A 25,992-nucleotide genomic window follows, 5' to 3' on the forward strand; every position below is an offset into this window, starting at 1 on the left:
TCAACATGATGGTAATGCCTGCCACATATATGAGTAACAATACAACCACAAGGAATGGAACTTGGAAGGAACAGCCTGCAACAGAGATTTAATTGCAATTGCAATGTGGGCAAGATGGTACACACGTTAGTCACATCCTCCCCATTTTATCCAGAAGATAAGTTTTACAACAGTCTTCAAGTTATACTAGACTACAGAACTACCCTTGAGAATAAAACCAATGCTGTGGCACTAGATGCAATCCTATTCCATGCTGCTCACAGCAAGGTGTTAGACAGAGTATCAGAAAATTAATGTACAAAAGCAGTGAAGACACCATCAGTCTCTGAATTGTAATTGCAACTTAAAGAAAGGCACAGAACCTGAAAGACTGAGCTGAAGATGCCGAAGGTGAATCGAGTTGGTATAATGCCATTATTGTGGGGCTTCTTGAAAGGATAGAAGACCTAAGCACAGAATTATTTCTTGAAGAATGGCTGATGAACACTGTAATTCAGGCACCTACTTGAAGTTTTTCTAAACAGGAAGGGCTCATAGAGTTTCAGCTCACTCTTCATCCCCAGTGGCACACTCACCACCAATTATGGTGCAGTTGCATAGCTATCATGACAGAGATAACGCATTGCAAGTGGCAAAGAAACATGGCCCATGAAAAATCAGCAGCTGAAAAATGCATATCTTTCCACACTACACTACCTTGGTGTAATAAAAAGATGACAGCTTTTGGGAAGCTAAGCAAGCTATGAGAACTCTCGTAATCATCTATGGACTGATATACCCAGCAAAATTCTGTGTTGTTCCAAATGACAAAACACATTTCTTCATCAGTCCAGAAGCAGCATGGGCATGGCTAGACCACAGAATACATGACACAACTACTATGAGAAGAAACCAGGCAAGGAGACCAAGGAAGCAGAAGTATCAAGGCCCCCATCAGCAATGAGAAGGAAGACAAAAGAACAAGCAGCCAGTGAGTAGGAAACCTTGGTGAAAGATACGATTCAAGATGTCCAACTCATAAACAGACTAACAGCAACTCGGATACCCTGGGGGGAGACTAGGGACATCTTCATCAAATTATAAATGAACATTTACCAAGGGGCACATTGGTTACCCAACCAATAGCAGAAAATCTCATCTGGTGCTGACGCTGTCCAGATCGAAGGTACCAAAGTAGGATTGACTAACATTACTAGAATGTTGATGACATGCACATTGTGAAAAGCTACACAGGCAGATTCTCATGAGAACAATATACGTTAGGGTGGTGAGGCTGATGTATCACTACTACTGGTAGCTAGCTGTAGTTGCTTACACAAATGTGATACAAAAATTGTGTTAGGTGGAATACGGGAGATAGGTTTACATAAGAAGCAATGCCAAATCCAGGCTTTCCTTATTCGATGAAAGGACAAATTTTAGACACTACACTCTCAGTGTTTTCACAGGAAACACTAATATAAATTGCCCTGGGGGTGCCATATGTGTCAGACTTCACATATCCAGACCATGAGAGTAGATATATGACTACAGAAGGCTTTTTATCTAGCAGTCCTCTAACAATCACAAGAATGCATCACCCAAACACGGGACACCCAGAATTTCTAGAAGCAGTATCACTAATCTAACTACAAACCTAGGTATTTTGTGTCTTGGGGGATGTGATTATAATGTACTGTTTTCACAGGAAACACTAATATAAATTGCCCTGGGGTGCCATATGCATCAGACTTCACATATCCAGACCATGAGAGTAGATACATGACTACAGAAGGCTTTTTATCTAGCAGTCCTCTAACAATCACAAGAATGCATCACCCAAACACGGGGCACCCAGAATTTCTAGAAGCAGTATCACTAATCTAACTACAAACCTAGGTATTTTGTGTCTTGCGGGATGTGATTATAATGTAGTGTTCATTTCTGAACCAATTGATCTCCCTGTAAGCTAAATATGCATGACATCGTCTCTCAAATTTCAATAATGGTCAAGTCAATAAGACTGCTAGACCTATTGGAAGAAATGCACCAGAGGGCAGTGAATACTTATATTACTCAGATGTGCATGATTTACACAAAAGGCTGGGCATATTCATGAGAAATGCAGGCACAGTACATAAGGTTTTATTGCTTTCACTACAGTGGGAGAGGTCCGTGTCAGAGTGTTAGACAGACCTGGCATCTTTTGACATGTCTGACCTGTTTTTGTGCCATCTGACTTCCTGTCTTTAGGGTTCGCTGGAAAAAAGTGCAATTACTCCCAGTGTAAATTGGAATGGTGATTGGTTTATCCATGATTGACATATTTGATTTACTCATACGTCCCTAGTAAAGTGCACTATGTGGGACCAGGGCCTGTAAATCAAATGCTACTAGTGGGTCTTCAGCACTGATTGTGTCAGGCACATGAGTAGCCCTGTAAACAAGTCTCAGACCTGCCACTGCAGTGTCTGTGTGTGCAGTCTTTCACTGACAATTCAACTTGGCATGTGTACCTACTTGCCAGGCCCAAACCTTCCTTTTATTACATGTAAGGCACTCCTGAGGAAGGCCCTAGGTAACCCCATCGGCATGGTGTAGTGTATTTAAAAGGTTGGATATATACTGGGGTGTTTTATATGTCCTGATAGTGAAATACTTACAAATTAGTTTTTTTACTATTGCAAGGCCCATCTCCCCCATAGGTTAACATAGCAATTGCCTTTAAATATCTTTTAAGTGCAGTTCCCCATTGGGAGCGGATAGAGATTTGGAGTTTGGGGTCTCTGAATTGGTTTTTAGATTGTCAGCTTGAAAAGGCCACTTTTTAGAAAGTGGGCAATTTCTTGCTTAACCATTCTGTGCCTTTGCCTGCTTGTGTATTCCACGTCTGGGTCAGACTGACAGACTGTTTGTGAATTTCCTCTAGACAGTGACACAAAGGGAACTGGGGTGTAGCCTCCATATCCTGATGAGTCTTCTGGGCTAGAGTGGGGAGGGAAGAGCTGACACCTACACCTGAAAGGGCTGTGACTGTCCTCACACAATGCAGTCTCCAAATCCCTTGAGTATGTTTAGGGCCAGGCCTGGGCAAGGCAGGATCTTGTGAACAATAGAGACTTTCCTTTGAAGTTTGCCTACTTCAAAGGCAGAAATGAGTATACGTAGTGGACCCAAAACCCCAGACTTGCAGACACTTCTGGATCAAGAGGAATTTCTGCCAAGGAGAAAAGCTGAAGAGCTGGAGGAGAAATACTGACCCTTTGCTGTGTGTGCTATGCTGGGTTGGCCTGCAGTTGCTGCTTCTGCCTTAAAGAGGGAAAAGACTGGATTTTGCCTTGTATCCTGCTTGTGACGTTACTCCAAGGGCTCCTGTTGGAAGTCTTGGAGATATCAAAGGCTTCAGCTTCTTCTGCCTACAGCACTGGGAACTGTGTATTTTGAAGTGCAACTAAAAAAAAAACATAGCAATGCCATCAATGATGCCGCTTACTGCACAGCCACCTGACGTGCCTCATGGAGCCATGCCCCAAGTTGTGCCCCAACCCTTTTATCATCGCCGCCGCCACCTGACGCTGTCACTGAGCCGCTACTTGCTCTGTGACCTGTGGGCCCCACACTACGCATCGCCTTGCTCACATCGCAGCCTTGGCATCCCCGACTATGACACTCCACGCTGACACCAAAGCTGCTTCCTGCACCATGGCCTGAGGACACTGCTTGTGAGGTAAACAACGCACCATCCCGCCCCGTATTGCAGCCCCGGTCCACCGACACCAGCGCTATCAACTCCAGTGTCATCAACAGATGCCCCAGTCTGTACCACGACTCCTGGGCGCTGCACGGAGCCAGCCCTGCGCCACACCGCAGTCTTGGGCCTACCGATGATAGTCACTTCAGCCGCTGCCTACACCGAGACCTGTGGGCACCGCACATTGCATCGTTCTGCTTCACACTGCAGCCCCGAAGCCATCCACGCCAGCGCTCCTGACCGCATCATCACCCCAAAGTTCGATCTGCAACAAGTGTGACTTCAAGGGCCTGACGACCCTGCACCAACCTCCGGAACTGATGCCTGCAATGCCTGCAACGCCACACTCTGGATCTCATCCCAAGGATCACTACGTCCTACATTTCCAAGGTGCTGTTTGCGGGACTTTCTGACACAATAGCTGGTCCACGATCCCATTTCTAACACAGAGGTAACCTTGTGGAAGCTTTAATCTAATGCTTTGCTTGATTTCCTTCGTAAAGACACGACAAGTGAACATATTCACCTATATTTCTGAGAAATTAAACATACAACATCCAACTCAATGTAGAATGCATCCAAGGATCTAATTGGGGGTATAAGCATTAAAATGACTTACGGGATGAGACTGACATTGAATTGAGAACTTACAGCAGCTGAACACAGACTAGAAACATTTATGGTTTTGAATGGCAAGCATAATGCAGAGCTCCTAGAGAATGAAAATAAGTACAATATGTTAATGGACCACGTCTGCTGTCTGAGAGTATGTGACCAAACAGCATGTGGAAGGTGGCAAAGCAGGCCAGGTGTTTGCTTGGCTGGTGAATTAAGAAGTCCCTTGATCCCCATTATGCACCAAAAATATGTAATCTTCAGGTGTATCAAACTCTCAATATGAAATAAACACAATATTTACTATATATTACCAAGCATTATATAACTCCCCAGCAACACCTCAGTTCAATACACAGAAGAATTACTAGACATGCTCCCTACATCTAAGTTATCCCTGAATAAACAGAAGACTTACACAAGCATGAGATTAAGAATGTAATCCTACCTCCTGAACATATAAAGTGACTTCCTGCTAGGTCTCATACTATGTACACAGAGACTTAAGGCCGAAGGTTGTTATCTGTGTCAACTAGGGATGCTGCAGTAATTGCACTACCTAAACAAATTCAAGACCCCCTAGATATCAATCGCTATCAATATTGAAATACAGAAAGCAAGTTATTGAGTACAGAGCTTGACAACTCTCTACCGGCTTAACGCATTATGACCAATGCAGTACCTGGTAGAAAAAAGCACAATAAATTGTGGAAACTATTTCATGTTATGGATCTATCACACTCAGCTGAAGCACTACGAGCAGTGGTTTTCTTAGATATAGATAAGGCTTTTGGCACCTTAATGTGGCCCTATGTATCTGAGGTGCTGACAGGGATAAAGTGAGGGGACAAAAACTGAAATGATACAGCCACTAAATTAGCAAGTAGGGTTATGTTTTTTAACAGATTGCAGATTAGGAGAGGTACGGCACATAGATGTTCCCTGACAGCTATTAAATGTGTACTAGGTACAGAGCCATTAGCTTGCTTATTACATGCACATGAACTGAACTGTGGTATTCTCTTATATGAAAGCACACATATGGTGGCCTTGTATGTGGATTATCTTAAGGGACATAAGTAGCAGTTTGACCTCAATTATATCACCTTTGAGAGAATCTGGTATGATATCAGGTCTTAACATCAATTGGGATAAATCCTGCCTTGTCCTCTTTAGACCACTTGTTCCCATGGAAGAAATACACAGTACAGAGAGGGCTTTGAGATGGCAACGCAAATAACTTAAAATACTTAGGAGTACAAATTTATCACACAGACTAATCAATCAGTCATTTGTGGACCACGTCGCTGTCACCACTGGCGGTGTCTGGGTGCTTGGGTGCGATGCCTGTGTCTAAGAGCCATGTTGAGAGACTCTTCCTCAAGTCTGTCAGTGAGGGTGCAGTTCAGAGGGGGAGAGGTAGGTTGTTTCAGCCCTTGGTGGCGATGTAGTAAAAAGCGTCGCCGCTATTGAGGCTGTGCCAGATTCTGGGTGTGTCTGCGAGGGCCAGAGAGGAAGAGCACAGGTGTCTGGTGGGTTGGTAGAATTATAGACAGTGGTTGATGTAGTCTTATCCTTGATCATGTAAAGTTTTTTCGGCGTGCATGAGGAGCTTGAAATTACATCTCTTCTGGACGGTGAGCCAGGGGTGTGGAGGTGATGTGGGTACACCTGGGAATATCCAGGGTGTACCTGGAGGCAGTGTTTTGTATTGTCTGGAGTCTCTTTAGGAGCTGGAAGGACATGCTGATGTAGAGAATGTTACTATAGTCGGGGAGGCTGGTGACGAGGGCCTTGGTGACAGTTTTCCTAGTGTTGGCTGAGATCCATCTGAAGATTCTGTGGAGCATGCAGATGGTGTGGAAGCAAGAGTATATGACTACATTGATCTGCATTGACTGTATTGATCTGCCCCTTCATGGTCAGCTCACTGTTGAGGATGATGCCAAGGTTGCAAGCATGGTCTGTAGGCATGGGAGTGGATCTGAGTTCAGCTGGCCACCAGCTATAGTCCCATATGGAGGTGTTTTTCCCAAAGATCGGGACTTCTGTCTTGTCAGAGTTGAACTTCAGGCAGTTACTTTTTTATCCAGTCGGCTACGGTGGTGATGGTGTTGCATAAATTGGTTCAGGTGGTGGAGGAGTCTTCAATAAGCAGGAGGATCAGTTGAGTATTGTGTGCATAGGAGATGATGTTGAGTCTGTGGGATATAACGATGTCGGCCAGGGGGGTCATGTAGGTATTGAACAAAGTGAGGCTGAGGAATGAGCCTTGGGGTACACCGCAAATGATGCTTTTGGGTGCAGAGGTGAAAGGAGGGTAGTCAGACACTCTGAGTGAATCCTGTCACAGATAATTATCTCGTGGTGATAATCTGAATAACTCTCTTTGGAATATCGGACAGACAATCCCACTTTGGCTTAAGCTTCTGCTGTCACCCCTGTGAAGGGTGGCGATTGCAATAATGATTCTACTGCCCTGGCTGCTCTATTATTTCATAGCCTTGGACACTTAAAGGCACCTTCATTAAGAAGCATGAGGTTCTATTTTTCAGACTTAACATGGGGTAAACTCAGGAAATGATTATCATTAGAGAAGGCCGTAAGAGCTCTTGATGGGGAGGATTAGGAATTCTTAGCCTAGAGATATATTTTATTGATACCCATATAATATGGCTGATTTGATGGTCATCTGTAGATGTGGATCCTGAAGGAGATGATCTTACAGAATACCTTGGTGAAACAAGACCTTTAATATTATACTTGGAAGAGTACAGTTAAATAGATCACACCTGAGAATATTGCATGTAAATTACATACTTTTGGTTGAGTTAAATAAGGAAAATAGGTGAAGCTACATTATATCTACCGAAATTACCTTTAGGGTCTGCACCAATGTTAACAGACATAGCCAAATCACAAAACATACACACATGGGAACAAGCTGAGATCAAAACAATAGGGGATTTGTTTATGAATCATGTGCTTTGTACATTTGAAATACTAGGACAAATATTTGGATTAAGTGCTGGGCAATCGATAATATACAATGCTCTAGTAAGAGTAGTAAACTGAACTGGGAATAAGAAAATGAACCCCGAAAATCTAACATATTGCATATTTTCTGTTAAATGGGTTACACTGCCATGTGGTAACAAAGTTACATAGTGCCTTGGCTCCCACAATACATTTGCCTAATGCTGCTCTGAAGATACCCTGGGAGCATAAAATAGGAAGGGAATTTACTGACACAGAAGGGTATTTGCGTTAGAATACACATAAACAGTAGATAGAAACCCACTTTTCAAATGCATTTAATTTTAACTACTTGCATCACACTTACTTTTTCTTTCCTGCTGAATCTAGCACAAATGTATACAATAATGTCTACTGCTTTTCCCAGATGTGGAAAAGCCACATCAGCTTTATAGTTTATGGCTTGAGACTGTTCAAGCCTCAGACAATATTGGTCATCAATTGGATCCCTCATTACTGACTTCACTGATAAACATATTAAGACTAGGTATGCACTGAACAGCACTCAAAGAACCTGATGTAATGAGGTGGTTTTGAGATTGTCAGAAATGGACCATAGTTGTTCCAAGGGCTCAACGAAAACAACAAGGGGATGGTACCCCATTAAAAGACTAGGACACTATGCTAATAGTGATACAATCACAAATGGATGAAGGACCACCCTGAACAGGGTAACATAAGACAGTATAATAGATACTGAAACTTGCACGGTGATTAGAGAGAAAAGTAGTAACCCTCTGAGGAAACTGTAGAAATGTTAGAACAGGAGCAATAACTAGCACAAAGATAGGATGCTGGGCAGAACACAGGAATAAGTGGACACAGCAAATATAAAATTAGATGAATGTCCATAAAAGATCACAGTGTAGGAAATATGGAGAGACATAAATAACTTATTAGGTCAAAAATGATTTTCTTTTTATGGCTGTAAGTTGATATAATACAATTTAGTATGCTTTATATGTTAGTTGCTTATTCTGCATCTATAGGTACTGATGATGAAAGATATTGTATATCTTAATGCATGTCAATCTAAACAATTAAAAGCAACTAAAAAGAGTCACCTATGCTAGTGTTGGTAGTTTTGAAACATTATCAATTGTGTGCAACAGCATACTTTCCTGTCTTATTGAGATTTACAATGTAAAATGGGATAACACACCTGCCCTGCTTCCTATTTCTCATTTTTAAGCCAGCTCGGCCCAGGCTTCAAAAAGGTACACAAACAGTGCACTGCACAGAAGGGAGGAGTTGACCCGCAGTGATTGATTAATTTGAAAATAGAAGTTAAAAAGAAAAAGTAGTGTGGTACATTTTCAAGTTTTAGCAATGGATTAAGATCACCTTCGGTGGAAAACATGTTTCTGCCACTGGCCCATCAGAACTTTCTGAGAGATTATATAAGTGGAATTCATCCCTTCTTGTTAACTAATAGAAAACCATATATGCCTGTCAAAGGACTACCTAAAACTTGATAGAAAGTGTTCTAGCTTTAAGACATTATGGATATTGACATTTAATTGATGAGGGCATACCCCACGGGTATCTAAGGTTGATTTGGCAAACAATGCATTTAATGTATTTATTAATACCCCAAATCAAAACCTACCCCTGCAAATTTATATCTATATTTTAGAAGGAATTCATCTCTACCCAACCTCCTCTCATGCGTTTAACATAGTATATTGTATTTTTTTAGATAGAAAATACTGAATATTATTCACAAGAAAAACAAGATCTTCTTTTTGGTTTTAGTGGTTATGATGTAATGCAGTCCTTTGCACAGTTTTGTTTCTTTATTTTTGATCATTCTCACCGTTCATTCTCAACCCACCTTGTTGCAAAACAAACAATGTTGTTAAACAATTCTTGAATGTGTGATACATTTTTTACATTTGTGAATATCAAGGTCAGAATAGGATAGAAAACATTCCCAGGCATCAAAATAAATATCACCCATTAGTGAATCAGATAGCTAAAAAGTGTTCCACATTTGCAAGTCAGGGCAGTTTTTAACTTTTAAAGACATGTTGTACGAGTGTTTTGCAATGTATGGGAGACTGCGTGCATTTTTGCTTGTTGCAGGCAATATTAGTAACGACATGAGAAAACTCAACAGTAAAAACTGACTCACCAGATCATAAAGCAGGCCTACACACAGACAAAAGACCGACCGACTCAGTGAACTGTCACTGGCCTGATTGCCCTATAGGTGAGTCCGACCCTGGTGAATGTATTTTAATATAAACTAGCTTCATCCTTTCTTCTCCAAAATGCATGGCCCCGTTTCACTTTAAAAAAAAAATGAAAAATTTAAAGTACCAAATGAAGCAACGAATCTACATTATGAAGATGAGCACCATAAAAATTTTACTTTTTATGGGACTTCATTAGGGACAGATTGAAGCTAACTGGAAATGCCCAAAATGACCAAAAAAAGAAGACCCTTAGCCCCCAAACATTTAAAATGTAAGCTGAAATGTTTGAAATGGACGGACCTTTTCACAAACTTAGGGGCATATTTATGAGCCCCTAGTGCACCGGGCCGTCACTTTTCGTGATGCTTCAGTGGCGCAATGCCCTGCGCCGTATTTACAAGGTGGTGTTAAGCCACTTTTTGTGGCTTAACGCCACCTTGTAAATATGGCCTGTTAGAAATGGGGTCTTTGGTTGACAGTCAGGTTACCCCCGGTTCAAGCAAGGACCATCAGTCTAGTCAGGGTAAAAGAGAATCACCCTCGGCTAACCCCTGCTTACCCCCTTGGTAGCTTGGCAGAGCAGTAGGCTTAACCTCAGAGTGCTAGGTGTAAAGTGTTTGTACCAACACACACAGTAACTCAATGAAAACACCACAAAATGACACAACACAGGTTTAGAAAAATATGAAATATTTATCTAAACAAAACAAGACCAAAATGACAAAAATCCGACATACACAAGTCAAGTTATGAATTTTTAAAGATTAAATTAAAAAACAGCGCTTAGAAACAAAAATACTTCGATGAGGTGTTAACAGAGTCGTTTCCAACAAGCCGACACCAGCGGCACCGGACACGGAGTTGCGTAGACCCCCAAGTACAGTACCTTTGGTGAAGAGTGAAAACGAATCGCTGAGCAAAGTCGGGGATCGCAGCGTCGGTGCGAAACGTTGAATCCGCGCACTTCGAGCGGCGTCGGTCACAAAGTGGTGTGGCGACTTCCACGGAGTCACAGACTTCAGCGGGGCTGCAGCGGCGTCGGGCCTGCAAAGAGCATCGTGTTCCAGCGAAGGTCACGGCGTCGGGTGCAGGCGGCGTCACGGGATTCAGCAGCGGCGACGGTCTGAAGTCGTCCGAAGTCGATTTCCTTGGATTTCCACCAGCTTTTCTTTCAAGGGCCCAGGGACTGGATAGGGCACCACATGTCAGAGCAGAAGTCTCTCCAGAGACTCCAGGTGCTGGAAGAGAGAAGTCTTTGCTGTCCCTGAGACTTCAAACAACAGGAGGCAAGCTCTAAATCAAGCCCTTGGAGATTTCTTCACAAGATGGAAGGCACAAAAAGTCCGGTCTTTGCCCTCTTACTCTGACAGAAGCAGCAACTGCAGGATAGCTCCACAAAGCACAGTCACAGGCAGGGCAGCACTTCTCAGCTCTTCAGCTCTTCTCTAGGCAGAGGTTCCTCTTGTTTCCAGAAGTGTTCGAAAGTCTGTGGTTTTGGGTGCCCTTCTTATACCCATTTTCTCCTTTGAAGTAGGCCTACTTCAAAGTAAAGTCTCTTTGGAATGTGAAATCCTGCCTTGCCCTTGCCCAGGCCAGGCCCCAGACACTCACAAGGGGGTTGGAGACTGCATTGTGTGAGGGCAGGCACAGCCCTTTCAGGTGCGAGTGACCACTCCTCCCCTCCCTCCTAGCACAAATGGCTCATCAGGAAATGCAGGCTACACCCCAGCTCCCTTTGTGTCACTGTCTAGTGTGAGGTGCAACCAACCCAACTGTCAAACTGACCCAGACAGGGAATCCACAAACAGGCAGAGTCACAGAAATGGTATAAGCAAGAAAATGCTCACTTTCTAAAAGTGGCATTTTCAAACGCACAATCTTAAAATCAACTTTACTAAAAGATGTATTTTTAAATTGTGAGCTCAGAGACCTCAAACTCCACATGTCCATCCGCTCCCAAAGGGAATCTACACTTTACTCAGATTTAAAAGTAGCCCCCATGTTAACCGATGAGAGGGACAGGCCTTGCATCAGTGAAAACGAATTTAGCAATATTTCACTGTCAGGACCTATAAAACACATAACTATATGTCCTACATTAATCATACACTGCACCCTTCCCTTGGGGCTACCTAGAGCCTACCTTAGGGGTGTCTAACATGTAAGAAAAGGGAAGGTTTAGGCCTGGCAAGTGGGTACACTTGCCAAGTCAATTTACAGGTAAAACTGCACACACAGACACTGCAATGGCAGGTCTGAGTCATGATTACAGAGATACTTATGTGGGTGGCACAACCAGTGCTGCAGGCCCACTAGTAGCATTTGATTTACAGGCCCTCGTACCTTTAGTGCACTTTACTAGGGACTTACTAGTAAATGAAATATGCCAATCATGGATAAACCAATCACATACTCATTTTGTAAAGGAGCACTTGCACTTTAGCACTGGTTAGCATTGGTAAAGTGCCCAGAGTAACAAAAACAGAACAATCAGAGTCCAGCACACATCAACAACCTGGGGAACACAGGCAACAAGTTATGGGAGACCACGACAAGGATGAAAATGTCTAACATGGCCCTTCACACGCAGCCCTTTGTGTGGAAGCAGTGTGTAATGGGTGTTGCTGTGGGCGTGCCACAGCAACACCCATTGCATTTTGATGCTGCCTCAGATTTACGAGCTTTCGTAAATCCCAGGGGTGGCGTTAGCAAGGAGCTACGAAGAGCAATACTTTTTTTCCTCCTCGATTTTCGCTTTTTCTATGTGTTCTGCATTCTGCAGCATGCAAGCACAGGGGACAACACAGGGGTGCACCATATTCAATTAAATATGGCGCATCCCTGCATTGTGAAAATGACGGAGTGCAGCGCTGACAATTTTGGCTCAGCATCGCACTCCGACATTTCCCTTTAAATGTGGGCATAAATCTTTTGTCATCCTAATCTCACCAATGCACATAAATAGTGAAAAGGTTTTAAAAATATGAAAATGTAATGTACCTAAAACTTAGATCAAAAGTTTGTATTTCTTGGACAAAAGAGTGAATTTAATGAATGATTGTAAAAGTGGCATTATTAGAAAAACGGGAAAGGCATGGAAGATGAAAGACAAGGGAACAAAGTTGTGTGATTCTTGTAAATTCTCGTAAAGTCACTGCCTGTTGTGCTACAGATAGAACATGTTTGCAGTGTACCCTGGATAGTTACGTTTTTGAAGGAAATTTGAAGTACAATGTTATGATATTTATTTCTTTGCCACATAGAAATATAACAGGAACTGAAGAATAGAAATTACATTTATGATAATCAGGCATAGGCCTTTTTTTGCTTTATACAGTTTAGTTAATCAATGTAAAATATGTGTGCATGATTTTATTTGTATCTAAAAATGTGTTCGCCAGCCTCGCATCTCTGCTGTAAATACTGCCCTTTTCAAAAATTCATTGGTGGTACACCTCATTTGCTAAATTTCGGTACTCAGAGCATGATCCTAGAACACCCTTGCAAAAAGTATACATGTAACCAGATATGAAGAACATTTGCTAGAGGTTCTTGTTAGTCTAAAGTATATATTTATCTCTCTTTTCAGACACCTTTGTGAAATAAATCCACAATTCTCCATAGTTTACGCCTGTTAAATAAATCGCTTATTCAAAATGCATCGTCTGGATTGTAATTGTTGTGTAGTTTAAGAGAGAGAAAATTTGCTCACATCTTCAAAAAACATACTTACAAAAGTTGAATTTTCCAACAATATTGTAGTTTCGTTGGTTTCTACATTAAGTTTAACCACGTGTCCATTTGTGTTCTTATACAAAACTTCCACATCTAAAAAATAACAAGAGTTCAATAAGTGAAAAAATGCAACAAATATTATAAACACACTGAATCATTATATAGTACTTATACGCAGTGTGCTAAATCAGTGTCTTTAAGGTACATTTTCAGAGTAGCCAAGTACGCGTTCTCACACTATGGGGCATATTTATACTCTGTTTGCGGCGAATGTGTGTCAAAATTTTTGACGCACATTCGGCGCAAACACTGCCCCATATTTATACTTTGACGTCCGACCCCGCGGGCGTCAAAGTTCCACCATGTGTGTCATTTTTTAGAAGGGTGAACCAGCCTTGCGTTAATTATATGCAAGGTAGGCGTTCCCTTTTAAAAAATGACTTTAAGGCCTGTGCCCCATATTGATACTGTGACGTCATTTTGACGCACAGGAGGGGGCAGGCCTTAAAAAACGGCACCCAGCCTGATGGGCGCCGTTTTTTAACGCCTGGGTCAGGGCAGGTGTTAAGGGACCTGTGGGCTTAGAAGGAGCCCAGAGGTGCCCTCCCATGCCCCCAGGAACACCCCCTGACACCCTTGCCCACCCCAGGAGGACACCAAAGGATGGAGGGACCCATCCCAGGGAAGTTAAGGTAAGTTCAGGTAAGTATATTTTTTCGATTTTTTTTTGTGGCATAGGGGGGCCTGATTTGTGCCCCCCTACATGCCACTATGCCCAATGACCATGCCCAGGGGACATAAGTCCCCTGGGCATGGCCATTGGGCAAGGGGGCATGACTCCTGTCTTTGCTAAGACAGGAGTCATTTCAATGGGGGTTGGGCGTCAAAAAAAATGGCGCAAATCGGGTTGAGGCCAAAATTTTGCCTCAGACCTGACGCCCCATTTTTTGACGCCCAAGCTCCATTTTCCCCTACGCCGGCGCTGCCTGGTGTGAGTCATTTTTTTTGACGCACACCAGTCAGCTGCGCCGGCTAACGTCATTCAATAAATAAGGCGCCCGCATGGAGCTTTGGAATGGCATTAGCCGGCGTTAAAATTTTTGACGCAAAACTGCGTTGGCGCAGTTGTGCGTCAAAAAGTATATGTATGGGCCTATGTGTTTTGTAAGCATTATTTTCTAAAAATCATTTTAAATTAGAAGCGAACATTTTTTACTGTAATTTATTCAGTTCATTTATTTGGTAAAACTACCCTGAATTCTATGTACATGCAAATTACCGTTTCATCTGTATATATGAAATAGGGACAGCTGCACACAGAAAAGTGGATACTTCTAAGTCTTTTCAGTCATTACCAATAGGAATGATATGGGGGCTTATCTACAAAGAATTGGCGTAGGGCTGCCCTGCAAGTCATTTGGCTGTGCTGCCCTAGGCCATTTCAAAAGGGCAGGAATGCACTGTATGTACAAGACAAGGTGCATTGCTGTCCTTTCAGCCAGCCCCGGCGCACAAATTGCTGGTGAGTGCCAACGTAGGCACCCTTGCATCATAGTGCAAGCGTGTTTGTGTTGTTGGCATGATTATTTTTGTGCAGGAAGGGGCACAACCCATAGCACAAAGAATTTAACAAGAATCTAGTCGGGATTACCGTGGGCAAAGCAGTCCATGCTATATCACTCTATGCAAATAATATGATTTTTATATTTTGAAGATAATCTGGAGGCACAAGCGGAGATAGCCAAATTGTTATCCACCTTCGGGAGTCATTCCGGCCTCCGCATAAATCCGAACAAATCCTGTGCATACTCCTTTCTAGAACTGGTCCTGACCTACAGGAAGGCAACCATTCATGCACGATTACAGCACTCAAATAGCTGGTAGCCTTTTAGGTTACGTTACTCCTGTCCATAGCTGGACGGATATCCCTTGCCAAAATGGTGATGTTACATACCCATTATACCATATTGTGAATTTTCCAGTCATAGTACCTGCAGGGACCTTCTGACACCTGAACACCATGCTGATTTGATCTGGTTTGGGGGCAGGGGTGTTGCAGAATCAGCTTAGTGAAACTGCAAATCCCAACCTGATAAAGGAGACATGGGGGTAACCAACTTCAAGGCTGTGTGTCCAAGCAACTGTAATGGTTGGCATACTTGCTCATTGATCATAACTTATCTGAAATAGACCATATCTAGGCTCAACTGGAGTGTGGCAAATTACACCACCAGCTGTGCCCCAATGCCCCAATGCTGCCTACACATACATTGTTATTGCATGTTGCACTGATGTACTGGGAACTAGTGATGAAATACAACAGTGGTATGTGCACCTTATGCATCCCATATACCCTTATGAGGCCCCCCTACCACCTCAGGCACTTTACAGAGGGGTAAACTTGAACCCTATGAACAAGATGGGATTACTATGGTGGGGGATCTGTTTGTGGAGGGTTCTTTCATGATGAACGGGGACTTTATACACACACATAACTTCCAGGACTCCCTATTCCTCACTCATGACAGTATCCTTTGGTATATGTGTAAATATTGGGCAGTGGACAAACACGAGCCATCAGGTCATGAGCTACTTTGGGCATTACACATGATGGGGCATGGTCAGCACCTAGTGCGTTGGTAATATAGGAGCCTCTGGGTCCACCTTATGATGCCACTTATGTCTTTAAGAGAAAAGTGGGAGGTAGTCTTATCCAAGACACTTTTGGAAAATGAATGGGAGTGTATGATAGAATATCCCAGCAAAGTGTCTTGAGGGCATACTTAATGCCTCGCAAAATCAATCAGATGTATCCCACTGCATCCTCAGTTTGTCCCTGTTGCTAAGTGGTTGGGGCAGAACTGCTCCACATGCTTTGGACCCGTCCACAGACTATTGGGTGGGACTAGCGAGAGCACAGGGTGAAGTCACAGGTACATTGAACTCTGTATAAAAGGCTGCCCATGAGACCTAGAGGATCCAAAGTGGAAGTATGATCCACAAAATTGGCTGTACTGATAGCAAAATGCCTTCTCACCAAATGCCGGAAGTCCCCACTGTCATCAAAACTAAAAGATTGGCGAGAGGAGGTCCAGTCTTGCAGAAAGTTTAGTCCTCAGGAGGGAGGAGTGTAGGGGGCTCCACAAATGTTTATCTCCATGATGTGGGATATGCTGTGGGAGGGCTTTAGGGCACAAGAGCCCAATCCATGAGGAAACACTGACTCACAGTGAGGGTGTCCACAGTGGTACACCACCAATTGCACCCTGGGGTGTCTGTGATCTGCAGGGGCTCCAACACCACCGGTTCAACCAGGTCCACATCTGGATTTACCACACTTGCATGTACACTTCCTCCTTCCTATTCTGAACGGCAGTTATTAGGTAACACATCAAGGGTTTTTGTTAGGGTTTGGGATCCCGGTGGGGGGTTGATTATGTTGTTGAATTTTTGCTTGCCTTATCACACTGGCTCAACTGAGAATGGACGTGAATGCCACGCTCATGGCACTTTATATATATATATCATTGACTCCAACTACTTGTACTTCCTCTCTACTTGACAATCATTCTCCTGTAATGCCTACTATTTAAAAAATACAATTAGGTTTGTGTTAAAAATAAAACTGGCAATAAAGCATATATACTTTGAACAGAAGTAGTTGTCAGCATCATTACTTCAATAAAGCATTTACAAGAAAAAATCATGTATTTGCATGTCTGGGGGATTTGTTTACGGTAACTTTTAGGGCCTCATTTATTAAGAAATGGTGAAGCACTGTGCTGCACCAAATTTGGCAGTGCTGTGCTGCATCACTTCAGAAATGCTGGAATGTGCCGTATTTAATTCAATATGACACACCCCGGTGTTTGCCCAGCACTAGGGCTAAAAATAGCTGCCTAGTGCCAACGCAGGTACCCTTGCAGCATAGTGCAATGGTGCCTGTATTGCAGGGAATGATTGTGTGCAGGAAGGTGTGCCTTTCTCCACATAAACAATCAATAATGTTGATTTCCTAGTCCTATGCATGCTGCACAATGCAGTACACATAGGAGTAGCATATTGTCATTATTTAATAAATGTTTATGAACAAAAAGCGACACCTTCCTGTACATAAACAATCATTAATGGTGTTGTGCTCTTCTTTTGAGTGATGCAGAATGCAGCACACATAGGAAAAGCAAAAATGAGGCGAAATACAAGTATTTCTCCTTGTTGTGCCATGTTAATGCCACCCCTGGGGTGGCCTTAGTTTTTGATTCTGCCTCAGGTTTATGAATCCTTGTAAATCTCAGGAAACGTTAAAATGCAACGGGTGTTGCAGTGGAATGCCCACAGCCACACACATTGTACGCCCCTTTCACGCAAAGTAATGCATGTAATGGGGCCGTATTTACAAAGCAGCATTAAGCCACAAAAAGTGGCTTAATGCCACTTTGTAAATAGGGTCAGGGCTTTGCGCCACCGGAGCATCAGTAAAAGTGACTTTCCAGTGGCACTGTGCGCTTGTAAATGTTGGCCTTAGTAAGAATAACACAATTAAAACATAGCCCCTAAAGAGCATTAAGGGCCATATTTATACTTTTTGATGCAAAACTGCGCTAATGCAGTTTTGCGGCCAAAAAATTTGCGCCGGCTAACGCCATTCTGAAGCGCCATGCGGGCGCCGTATTTATTGAATGACGTTAGCCGGCGTTAGCCGCCGGCGCTGTCTGGTGTGCGTTAAAAAAAACGACGTACACCAGGCAGCGCCGGCGTAGGGGGAAAATGGCGTATGGGCGTCCACAAATGGTGCAAGTCAGGCTGAGGCAAAAAAATCGCCTCAACCCGATTTGCGCCATTTTTTTACGACGCCCAACCCCCATTGAAATGACTCCTGTCTTAGCAAAGACAGGAGTCATGCCCCCTTGTCCAATGGCCATGCCCAGGGGACTTCTGTCCCCTGGGCATGGTCATTGGGCATAGTGGCATGTAGGGGGGCACAAATCAGGCCCCCCTATGCCACAAAAAAAAATTAAAAAAAATACTTACCTGAACTTACCTTAATGTCCCTGGGGTGGGTCCCTCCATCCTTGGGTTCCTCCTCGGGTGGGCAAGGGTGGCAGGGGGTGTCCCTGGGGGCAGGGGAGGGCACCTCTGGGCTCATTCTGAGCCCACAGGTCCCTTAACGCCTGCCCTGACCCAGGCGCTAAAATCCGGCGCTAATGTGGGTTTTTTAGACCCGCCCACTCTCGGGCGTCATTTTTGCCCGGGAGTATAAATACGACGCATATGCATCGGAGTCATTTTTTAAGACGGGAACGCCTACCTTGCATATCATTAATGCAAGGAAGGTGTTCACGCAAAAAAATGACGCTAACTCCATGAACTTTGGCGCTAGACGCGTCTAACGCCAAAGTATAAATATGGAGTTAGTTTTGCGTCGAATTTGCGTCGAAAAAAACGACGCAAATTCGGCACAAACGGAGTATAAATATGCCCCTAAGTTTCTGCAATAAAGCATGTGTTATTACAGAATTTCCACCCAAGAGGGCATTGCACAGCATAAAAACTCATGTTGGACACCTTCAAATCACAGAGATTGCAGCCATTGACGTTGCCCCTAGGAAACACTGCTTTGCAGCTGAAGAGCACATACTTCAGCCTCAGGAGTACTTGAAAATGCTTGGCAAAACCATGGAGGTTATACTTTTGGAGTTCCATCCAACTTAGGCTGGGGACTTTTGGGGGAGGCTGCCCTGCTCTTGCAGCTTCCCCCACACTTCTGAAGACATTTTGTGGTGACTCAGTCCTCCTGGGGCCAGTACAAGCCAGTGTTTTTTCATATAGAATATGGTTGAGCCTGTGGGGCATTATGGGGCGCTCCTCAGTGAACACATGCATTTTCTAGTAGCTTCACTCCCGATGAGCAGGGAATAGCTCCGTCTTGATTTTCTTTTTCTTTTATTTGTGTGGCCTTGCGCCTAGCTCTTTACTTCAGGGTGCCCCACAATGGGGTACCACATAGAGAGCCCACTCCTGACTCTCCTCACCAGCTCCCCTCGCAGGCAGCACTCCAGCATGCTGCTGAGGGAGTTGGTAGTCCTCTTTTGTCCTGCCCGTTCCTGTGGGCAGGTCTGTACTTGTGGCTAGCCTCCCACACCTCTCAATCATGGACACAGGGAAGGGGGCAAGCTAGCCACATGGAAGAGAATGGCAGCGCTCCCCATTCTCCTCCTGCTATTGGGACCCAGGTGTGGGATTCTGGGCCCCTCCATGTATCACAGGGAGGACGTTGGCGCTCCCTCACAAGTGCCACTTTTCAGGCCCAGGCATTAGGTCTTGGGCCTCTTCCTCCCTAAGCGGAGAAATGCAATGGTGCTCACTTGCATTCGTTTTTTGTTTTGGGCCCCAGGGACCTTCCTGGCCCCAGGGACCTTCCTGCTCTCGTGGGGAAATTGTGATGGCGCTTCCCCGCGGTGTTCTTGAATTCTTGATGGCATTGGGGGCCCGGAGATGTGGTCCTGTGTCCTCAAATGATAAAACCAGCCTGGGAATTGTCCCCATGCCCTTGGCAGCATCAGTCAAGGGGTCCCATGCATGCCCTCTCTCGGCCTTCCTTTTCTTTTGGCAGAGGCTCTTTTCCACGTGCTCAAAACTGGCGTTATGGAAGGCAAATGTTGTAATCCTCTTGGTACCAATATCTAAGGCCCCATTGTGCCCTTTTTCTTGGTTTGGCTTCATTTTGCCACCTGGGGCACTTCTTTAGGCCTCCTGGCCTTAAAAGTGACGAACATTGCAAGGAGCTGGCCTCCCTGGCTCCTCGTGTCAGCCCTTCTCGTTGTTTTTCCTCCAGGCCTCTCTCCTCCTTGGTGAGAAGCCCAGTCTTTCCACCATTTGATTCTAAGGGTTTTAAGGGTACCAGATTCCCTGGTCCTAGAGAGTGCCCCATGGGTGCTGAGGTCAATTAGAGTCCTTAGTCCAGATGGCCATCAGAGGGTTCCTCCTTCCAGATTGTCATGGTGGCTGCCTCCATTTCCAGTGTCCTGCCCAAAAGCACACCTGAGAGATAGCTCTCTGCCCAGTGCAGGACCTTTTAAGTGGGGGCAGGAGGATCCAGAAGGAATGCACCTCTGGCCTATCTGGAGGTGCCACATCACCTGTACACCCCTGTATCAACTTTCCTGCACAGGCTGCTGGGATATTTCAAAATGGCATCATCCAGGAGTCACTTGCCACATCTGCTCTGGGGTTGGAGCTCCATCGATCACTGACATCACTGCCAGGGCCTTCCCCAGCAAAACTTCAGAAGATGCCCCCTCCCTGTTTGGCCCCAGAGATGGTGGGCCACATCTTTGTTTGGTGTGCTTGGGCAGGCCCCCTTCCTGGCACAGAGTGACAGTCAGCTGATTAATGCAAAGCAGTCTGACCCACCCCTTTCCTTCTCAGTAGCTGACTTAAGTATTGTTTATTGTTCCCTTTGGTGCGGCAGGCCCTAGTTCCTTCTGCTAGACATAAACTTATTTAATCCAGCCTAGGAGGAAGACAAAAGAGGCGGGCTCTGATCCTCAGCTGAGCCAGAAAAATATGACATTCCTAGATGACCAATAAGCTGTACAGATAATTATTTTGACTTTGCAAAAAAAAAAACAATTCCATTCATGGTACACTGTAAATTTGTATGACTCTAGCATCTGTACACCAAAGGGTAGCAGTGCTACATTCTAAGGCGGCCTTCCCTATGAGTGTTTAAGGGAGTGTCACTGCAAACAAGATGGTAACCCACACTAACTTTTCCTAAATGTGCACACCACCATTCTAAGTCCTACCCCATGTCAATACTCTATCCTGTAGTGTCCTTTCTGTGCCAGGCTACCTGCGTGTAGTTCTTGGGCTGCACACGGCAGACATATCCCATGAACAGTCCACGCACAGCCCTCAAAAAGCAAAAAATCTGCATGAATTAGGTTGGCAGAACCATCTTCCAACAGTGTAAAAATGTTATTTTTGCTCCAATGTTTCATATTTATCCTAGACTCTATCACTGCCCAACCCTGACCATAAATTACCTCTCCATGTGAAATTAAGTAATTGTGAAAATAAAGGGCCTGATTACAACTTTGGAGGAGGTGTTAATCCATCCCAAATGTGACGGATATACCACCAGCCGTATTACGAGTTCCATAGGATATAATGGACTCGTAATACGGCTGGTGATATATTCGTCACTTTACAGTCACTTTTGGGACGGATTAACACCTCCTCCAAAGTTGTAATCAGGCCCAAAGTGTTTTTTCTCTGTGTGGACTAACCCTCATGCAGCCGCCACCAAAGTAATTATATAAAATACCTCAAAAATTATCATATAACAAGGAGCAAATATGAGGTAAAACTGTACGTTTTGTACTATTTGTGAGATCAGTGCTCTCAGTATGTTGGACGTTTAATTGTAAGATGCCATTTTAAAAATATACAGTTGATTTTAAACATACATAGCAAAATATTTTATGTAATGTACAAAAATAACATTTGCTCCATATAAATGTGAAGCCTGATATCTGTAGCAAAAACTTATAAGAAATGAAAATGAACAATACTTTTCTCGCTGAAAAAAATTAAGTTATAATCTGCATATTTGAGAGACCACTGAATAGTTTATTCAAAAATATTATTAAGTGTAATCCTCACAGAGATTTGATATATGCTAGAAAAGTTTAATATTCTTTGCCAGGGCCGAGGGGATAACAATGATTTTTCCCAGGTTTCTTGGGAAATTACACACTAGCAACAATTCTTCAGTTTCACCTCCATAGGTTAGGCTCTTTTGGGATGCAGTCATTAATTTTCACGCACTAAATCAACGTGCATAATTGTTTTATTTAGTCTGCTGAAATTATCTTTTAAGTATAAATCCCATTTCAAATCATTGACGTAGATATGTATTGTTTCATTATCAAATGAAGACACTGACATGATTTATGCATCTTTCAATAATTTACTTTCTTATAAGCACTTCGATGTACTACTCCTGCGTTATATAATTAGACTAAATACAATTTAAACTTTATGTTAATGCCTGTCTGTGCACAAATTGTTTTATTTTGTTCCAAATAGGATGCAACTTTCATCATAGTTTGCAAAAGAATATATGAAGTTAAACAAGAGGGCTGATTCAGAAAGGTATTTGAAGGTGTGTGTTTGATGTAAACACACACACTGGCTTATTTGAAGTGTAACAATCATTTTTGCTATTCATATAACCTCTTGCTACATTCCTAAAATATTTACTTGCATATAATAGTTAATTGTGGTGTAATCTTACATGGTAGAAAATCTTCTCCCTGGTTTTAGTTGGCAGTGCTTCAGAACGGAGAAGCGGTTGACAAGTTATGCACTCAAAAAAGCATGCAACCTTTCTCAAATATTTTCTAATTCCATTCAGACTCTAGAAACGGCTTCAGATTTACTGCAGACAAAGCAAGGGTTAAATAAGGTTAGGCCTGTGAGGAACTTGCAGAATTTCACTATGTGGAATCACACTAAGTTACATGATAGCAGAAGTCAGAAGGTACATGATACCTCAGCAATAAACCCCGAAGGTCCTCAAACCAGCAGAAAATGCATGTTGCGTTGCTGCTATTTGGCATCCGTAGCAAGTTCTAGGTTCAAAAATAGGTCCAAACAGCCACACTGCCTTCTGGTTCAATTTTCTGCCCCCGGAGTAGAAAATGGGAAGCAGCCCTTCAACACTGACTGTTTGTGACTGCATGTGTTCTTAAAATTTTGCTGGAAGTCCTCTTAGCTACTGGAAATCACACTAGGGGATGTCAAATCTCCCTCTCACTCACCAGCTTCCACTTTTTAAGTCTCCTGCTGTTTCTGTTGTCATTTTGTTGCTCAAGTGGAAAAAAAAACCTCTGCCATGCAGTGATTAGTGGAATGTGGAGGGAACTCCTCATTACTCTCGCCAAAATTCTCCAATTGTGCTTGTGGAATTAAAATTCCATGCAGGCCTTGTAAGAATAGGAAAGGAACACCACAAAAATGTGTCAGAGTTTAAGAGAAGGTGTTTCTTCAAATATTTTCATCTGAGAGAAAAAAGAGACAAAATGAAGTTTGATTCATGCATGACATTTCATCATTTGGAAATGCCTTTGCTTGGAAGGGAGGTGGAATTCTTAAATGTTTTCCAAAGGCATTCAACAATCTCAGGAATCTTCTGCCAATTTCCAAACTTATTCCAGTTTAGATTCTCACATATGACAGTAAATCGGACTTCTATTTTGTAACAGGAAATCTAAATCAAAAACAAAATTCGGCAAAATACATTAGTCTAGAGTACGATTTGGTATATACAAAAGGATTCTGGAGGTGAATTTGAAATCTTTCGCTTTTTCCAGGAACAAGGAAGATTTTCAGTTTTTTTTGACACTCCAAATATGCTTTCTTGTGCATTGTCATGTGTATTTGTAACTCAGTAGTTTAGTTTACAAAAGCAAATATAATCCAAATACAAAATATAAATCTTACAAGATACCCTGGTCCAGAGCACCAGAATGGAGTACCACAGAGGGTATCATTTGTAGTTTTAGATAAGGGTGCCAAAGTATTCAGCAAAGTTAAGGATGATAGTACAACTTGACCTAAGACTTTACTGCTTTGGGGGGTATATATTGATTTTCCTCATTATATACAGCACCTACAAAAATTCACTCAACACCGAGAGCTAGATTTAACAAGGGATTGCATTGCCCTTGTGTCACACACGCAAGGACACCTCAATCGCTAAAACAGATTCACCAATCAATGCAAGGCCACTTGCATGTCCCTTTGTGGCTTGGCAAATGTGGAGCAACACAAGGCAGCACAAGTCACTGCCTTGGGTTACTCTGCTATGGAAAAGTATATCAAGGAGGAGTTCCCACGCATCCACCCATGGATTTTGGTGCATGCCAAAATTTACCAATAATGGTAAATCTCGGAATGTATTAAAGTGCTATGCTTTCCCAGGGGAGGCACAATGAGGAAATTATCTCTACTTCCCTTTGTTTCCTCTTTCTGCATTGGTGCTACGCAGCAGATTGTGCTCCAGGGCAGGGAGAGAAGAGAAATGTGCCATGTACTAGTAAATATGGTGCATTCCTTTGCACTCTCTTCCACGTAGTGCAGCAAGTTGTCTTTCTCAATTGTGTTATATGAAACCTTGATAAATCTGGCCCTGAGCCTCTAAGACCTCTGAGGTGCAGTTCAAAAAAATATTCTTTCATTAGTATCTACTTTGGAGTGTTGAGACGCAAACTCTAATAACTATAAAGAATAACATAAAATGCTTATCCTGTCTAGCACCGCTGCTAAGCAACTTCTTTTGGGCTTGGAGAGGAAAGTTTTCTTATTCCAGATGGTGTTTTGTTTTTTCAGCCAGAATAAGCAGTTTGCTCAAATAATTTACCAACATATCTTGCTACTATTTGAAAATATCTAGATTTAAACTCTTCACAAAATGTTTCTACATGTGAGGTGACCATAAATTCACTATAAGGTATTGTAATGGGAGAGCTTCTGCTGTGGAAGTATAAGGCATGATTTAAACATGCCATGATAAACAAAAATGTGGGAGCTTACACAATTTATGAAGCTAAGTAGCTTATTTGAGGTCTTCGCTGCTTAATATTCCTTGATGGTGTTCCCACTGGTTTCATTTGAAAGAGATGTATGGTTGATGATGGTCACTGGGTAAAAAGTGACTTGTATTATTTGTGACAGATTACTGAACCTAAATTCTCCCTGAATGTAAACCTCCTTTCTAATGTCTTGTATACCAACCCCATATGTGTAGGACACCATACCATGCAATGTTTGAGTTCCTTAGGCCACACTGTAATGGCCATAAAATGCATAAAGACTGACTTCCAAAATTCACATTGAATCACTCACTTATTCCAAGGACAGTTTCTGATTCATGGGATGAATGGGGGACCTCAATTTCAGTAATTGAACTCACTTTTCATCGAAAGATAGGACTAATAAAGTAGACCCAATTGAAAACTAGAACATAAACACTTTTTTGGTGTATAAATAGACCTGTTAGGAACTTAGCCCCAGTGTATTTACCTACTGATCCTTCACATCTCCCTGTGTTATAGCAGTTGTTTATTTAACCAAATGTTTTATGCAAGGTACAATGCAAAAAACGAAATAGGCAATTCTATTGGTAGTTGTGATTCAAGTACGTTGAGAGTTTCTAATATGCCACATATATAGGGTTGTGCAGCAAAGCATGGCACGCTTTACCATATTGACAGCTGCAGACACTCCACTTGGCAATAGAATACAATCCACATTTATATGTAGATTAAAATGTTGTGCAAAGCTTGGTTGATATCTCATATAGGGCCTCACTTACTACAAAGTGGTGGATTGCTCACAATGCACCAGTTTGCTTGTACCCCCCCTCCTGTTCCCCCCCAATGACACCATGGTAGCACTGTATTTACAATACAGTGCACCAGGGCACTCGTTAGCACACCCTCACCCGACTTTCTGATGCAGTTGTGGCACTTTGTGGACTAGCATAAAAAATGTTGATGCTAGTCCAGCAAAGTGCAGGGAAGCCGAAAGAACAAAGCACAGTGTCACTTTAACGCCTTCCCTAAGCAGGCATTAAAATATGATGCTAGAATGGCACCGTAAATTTTTGTA

The 25,992-nt window shown here is 43.0% G+C and overlaps 1 protein-coding gene across 1 annotated transcript in view; it reads right to left on the reverse strand.

Annotated features, from left to right (window-relative positions):
* Window positions 1-25,992, reverse strand: part of DPP10 (dipeptidyl peptidase like 10) — a 1,473,102-nt gene that overhangs the window by 773,722 nt on the left and 673,388 nt on the right. Inside the window, exon 4 of the mRNA XM_069224346.1 lies at window positions 13,313-13,407. Within this exon, the coding sequence (XP_069080447.1) occupies window positions 13,313-13,407 (95 nt within the window). The remainder of the gene's footprint in view (window positions 1-13,312; window positions 13,408-25,992) is intronic.

This window comes from Pleurodeles waltl, chromosome 3_1 (genome assembly GCF_031143425.1).
Source record: "Pleurodeles waltl isolate 20211129_DDA chromosome 3_1, aPleWal1.hap1.20221129, whole genome shotgun sequence".
NCBI lineage: Eukaryota > Metazoa > Chordata > Amphibia > Caudata > Salamandridae > Pleurodeles > Pleurodeles waltl.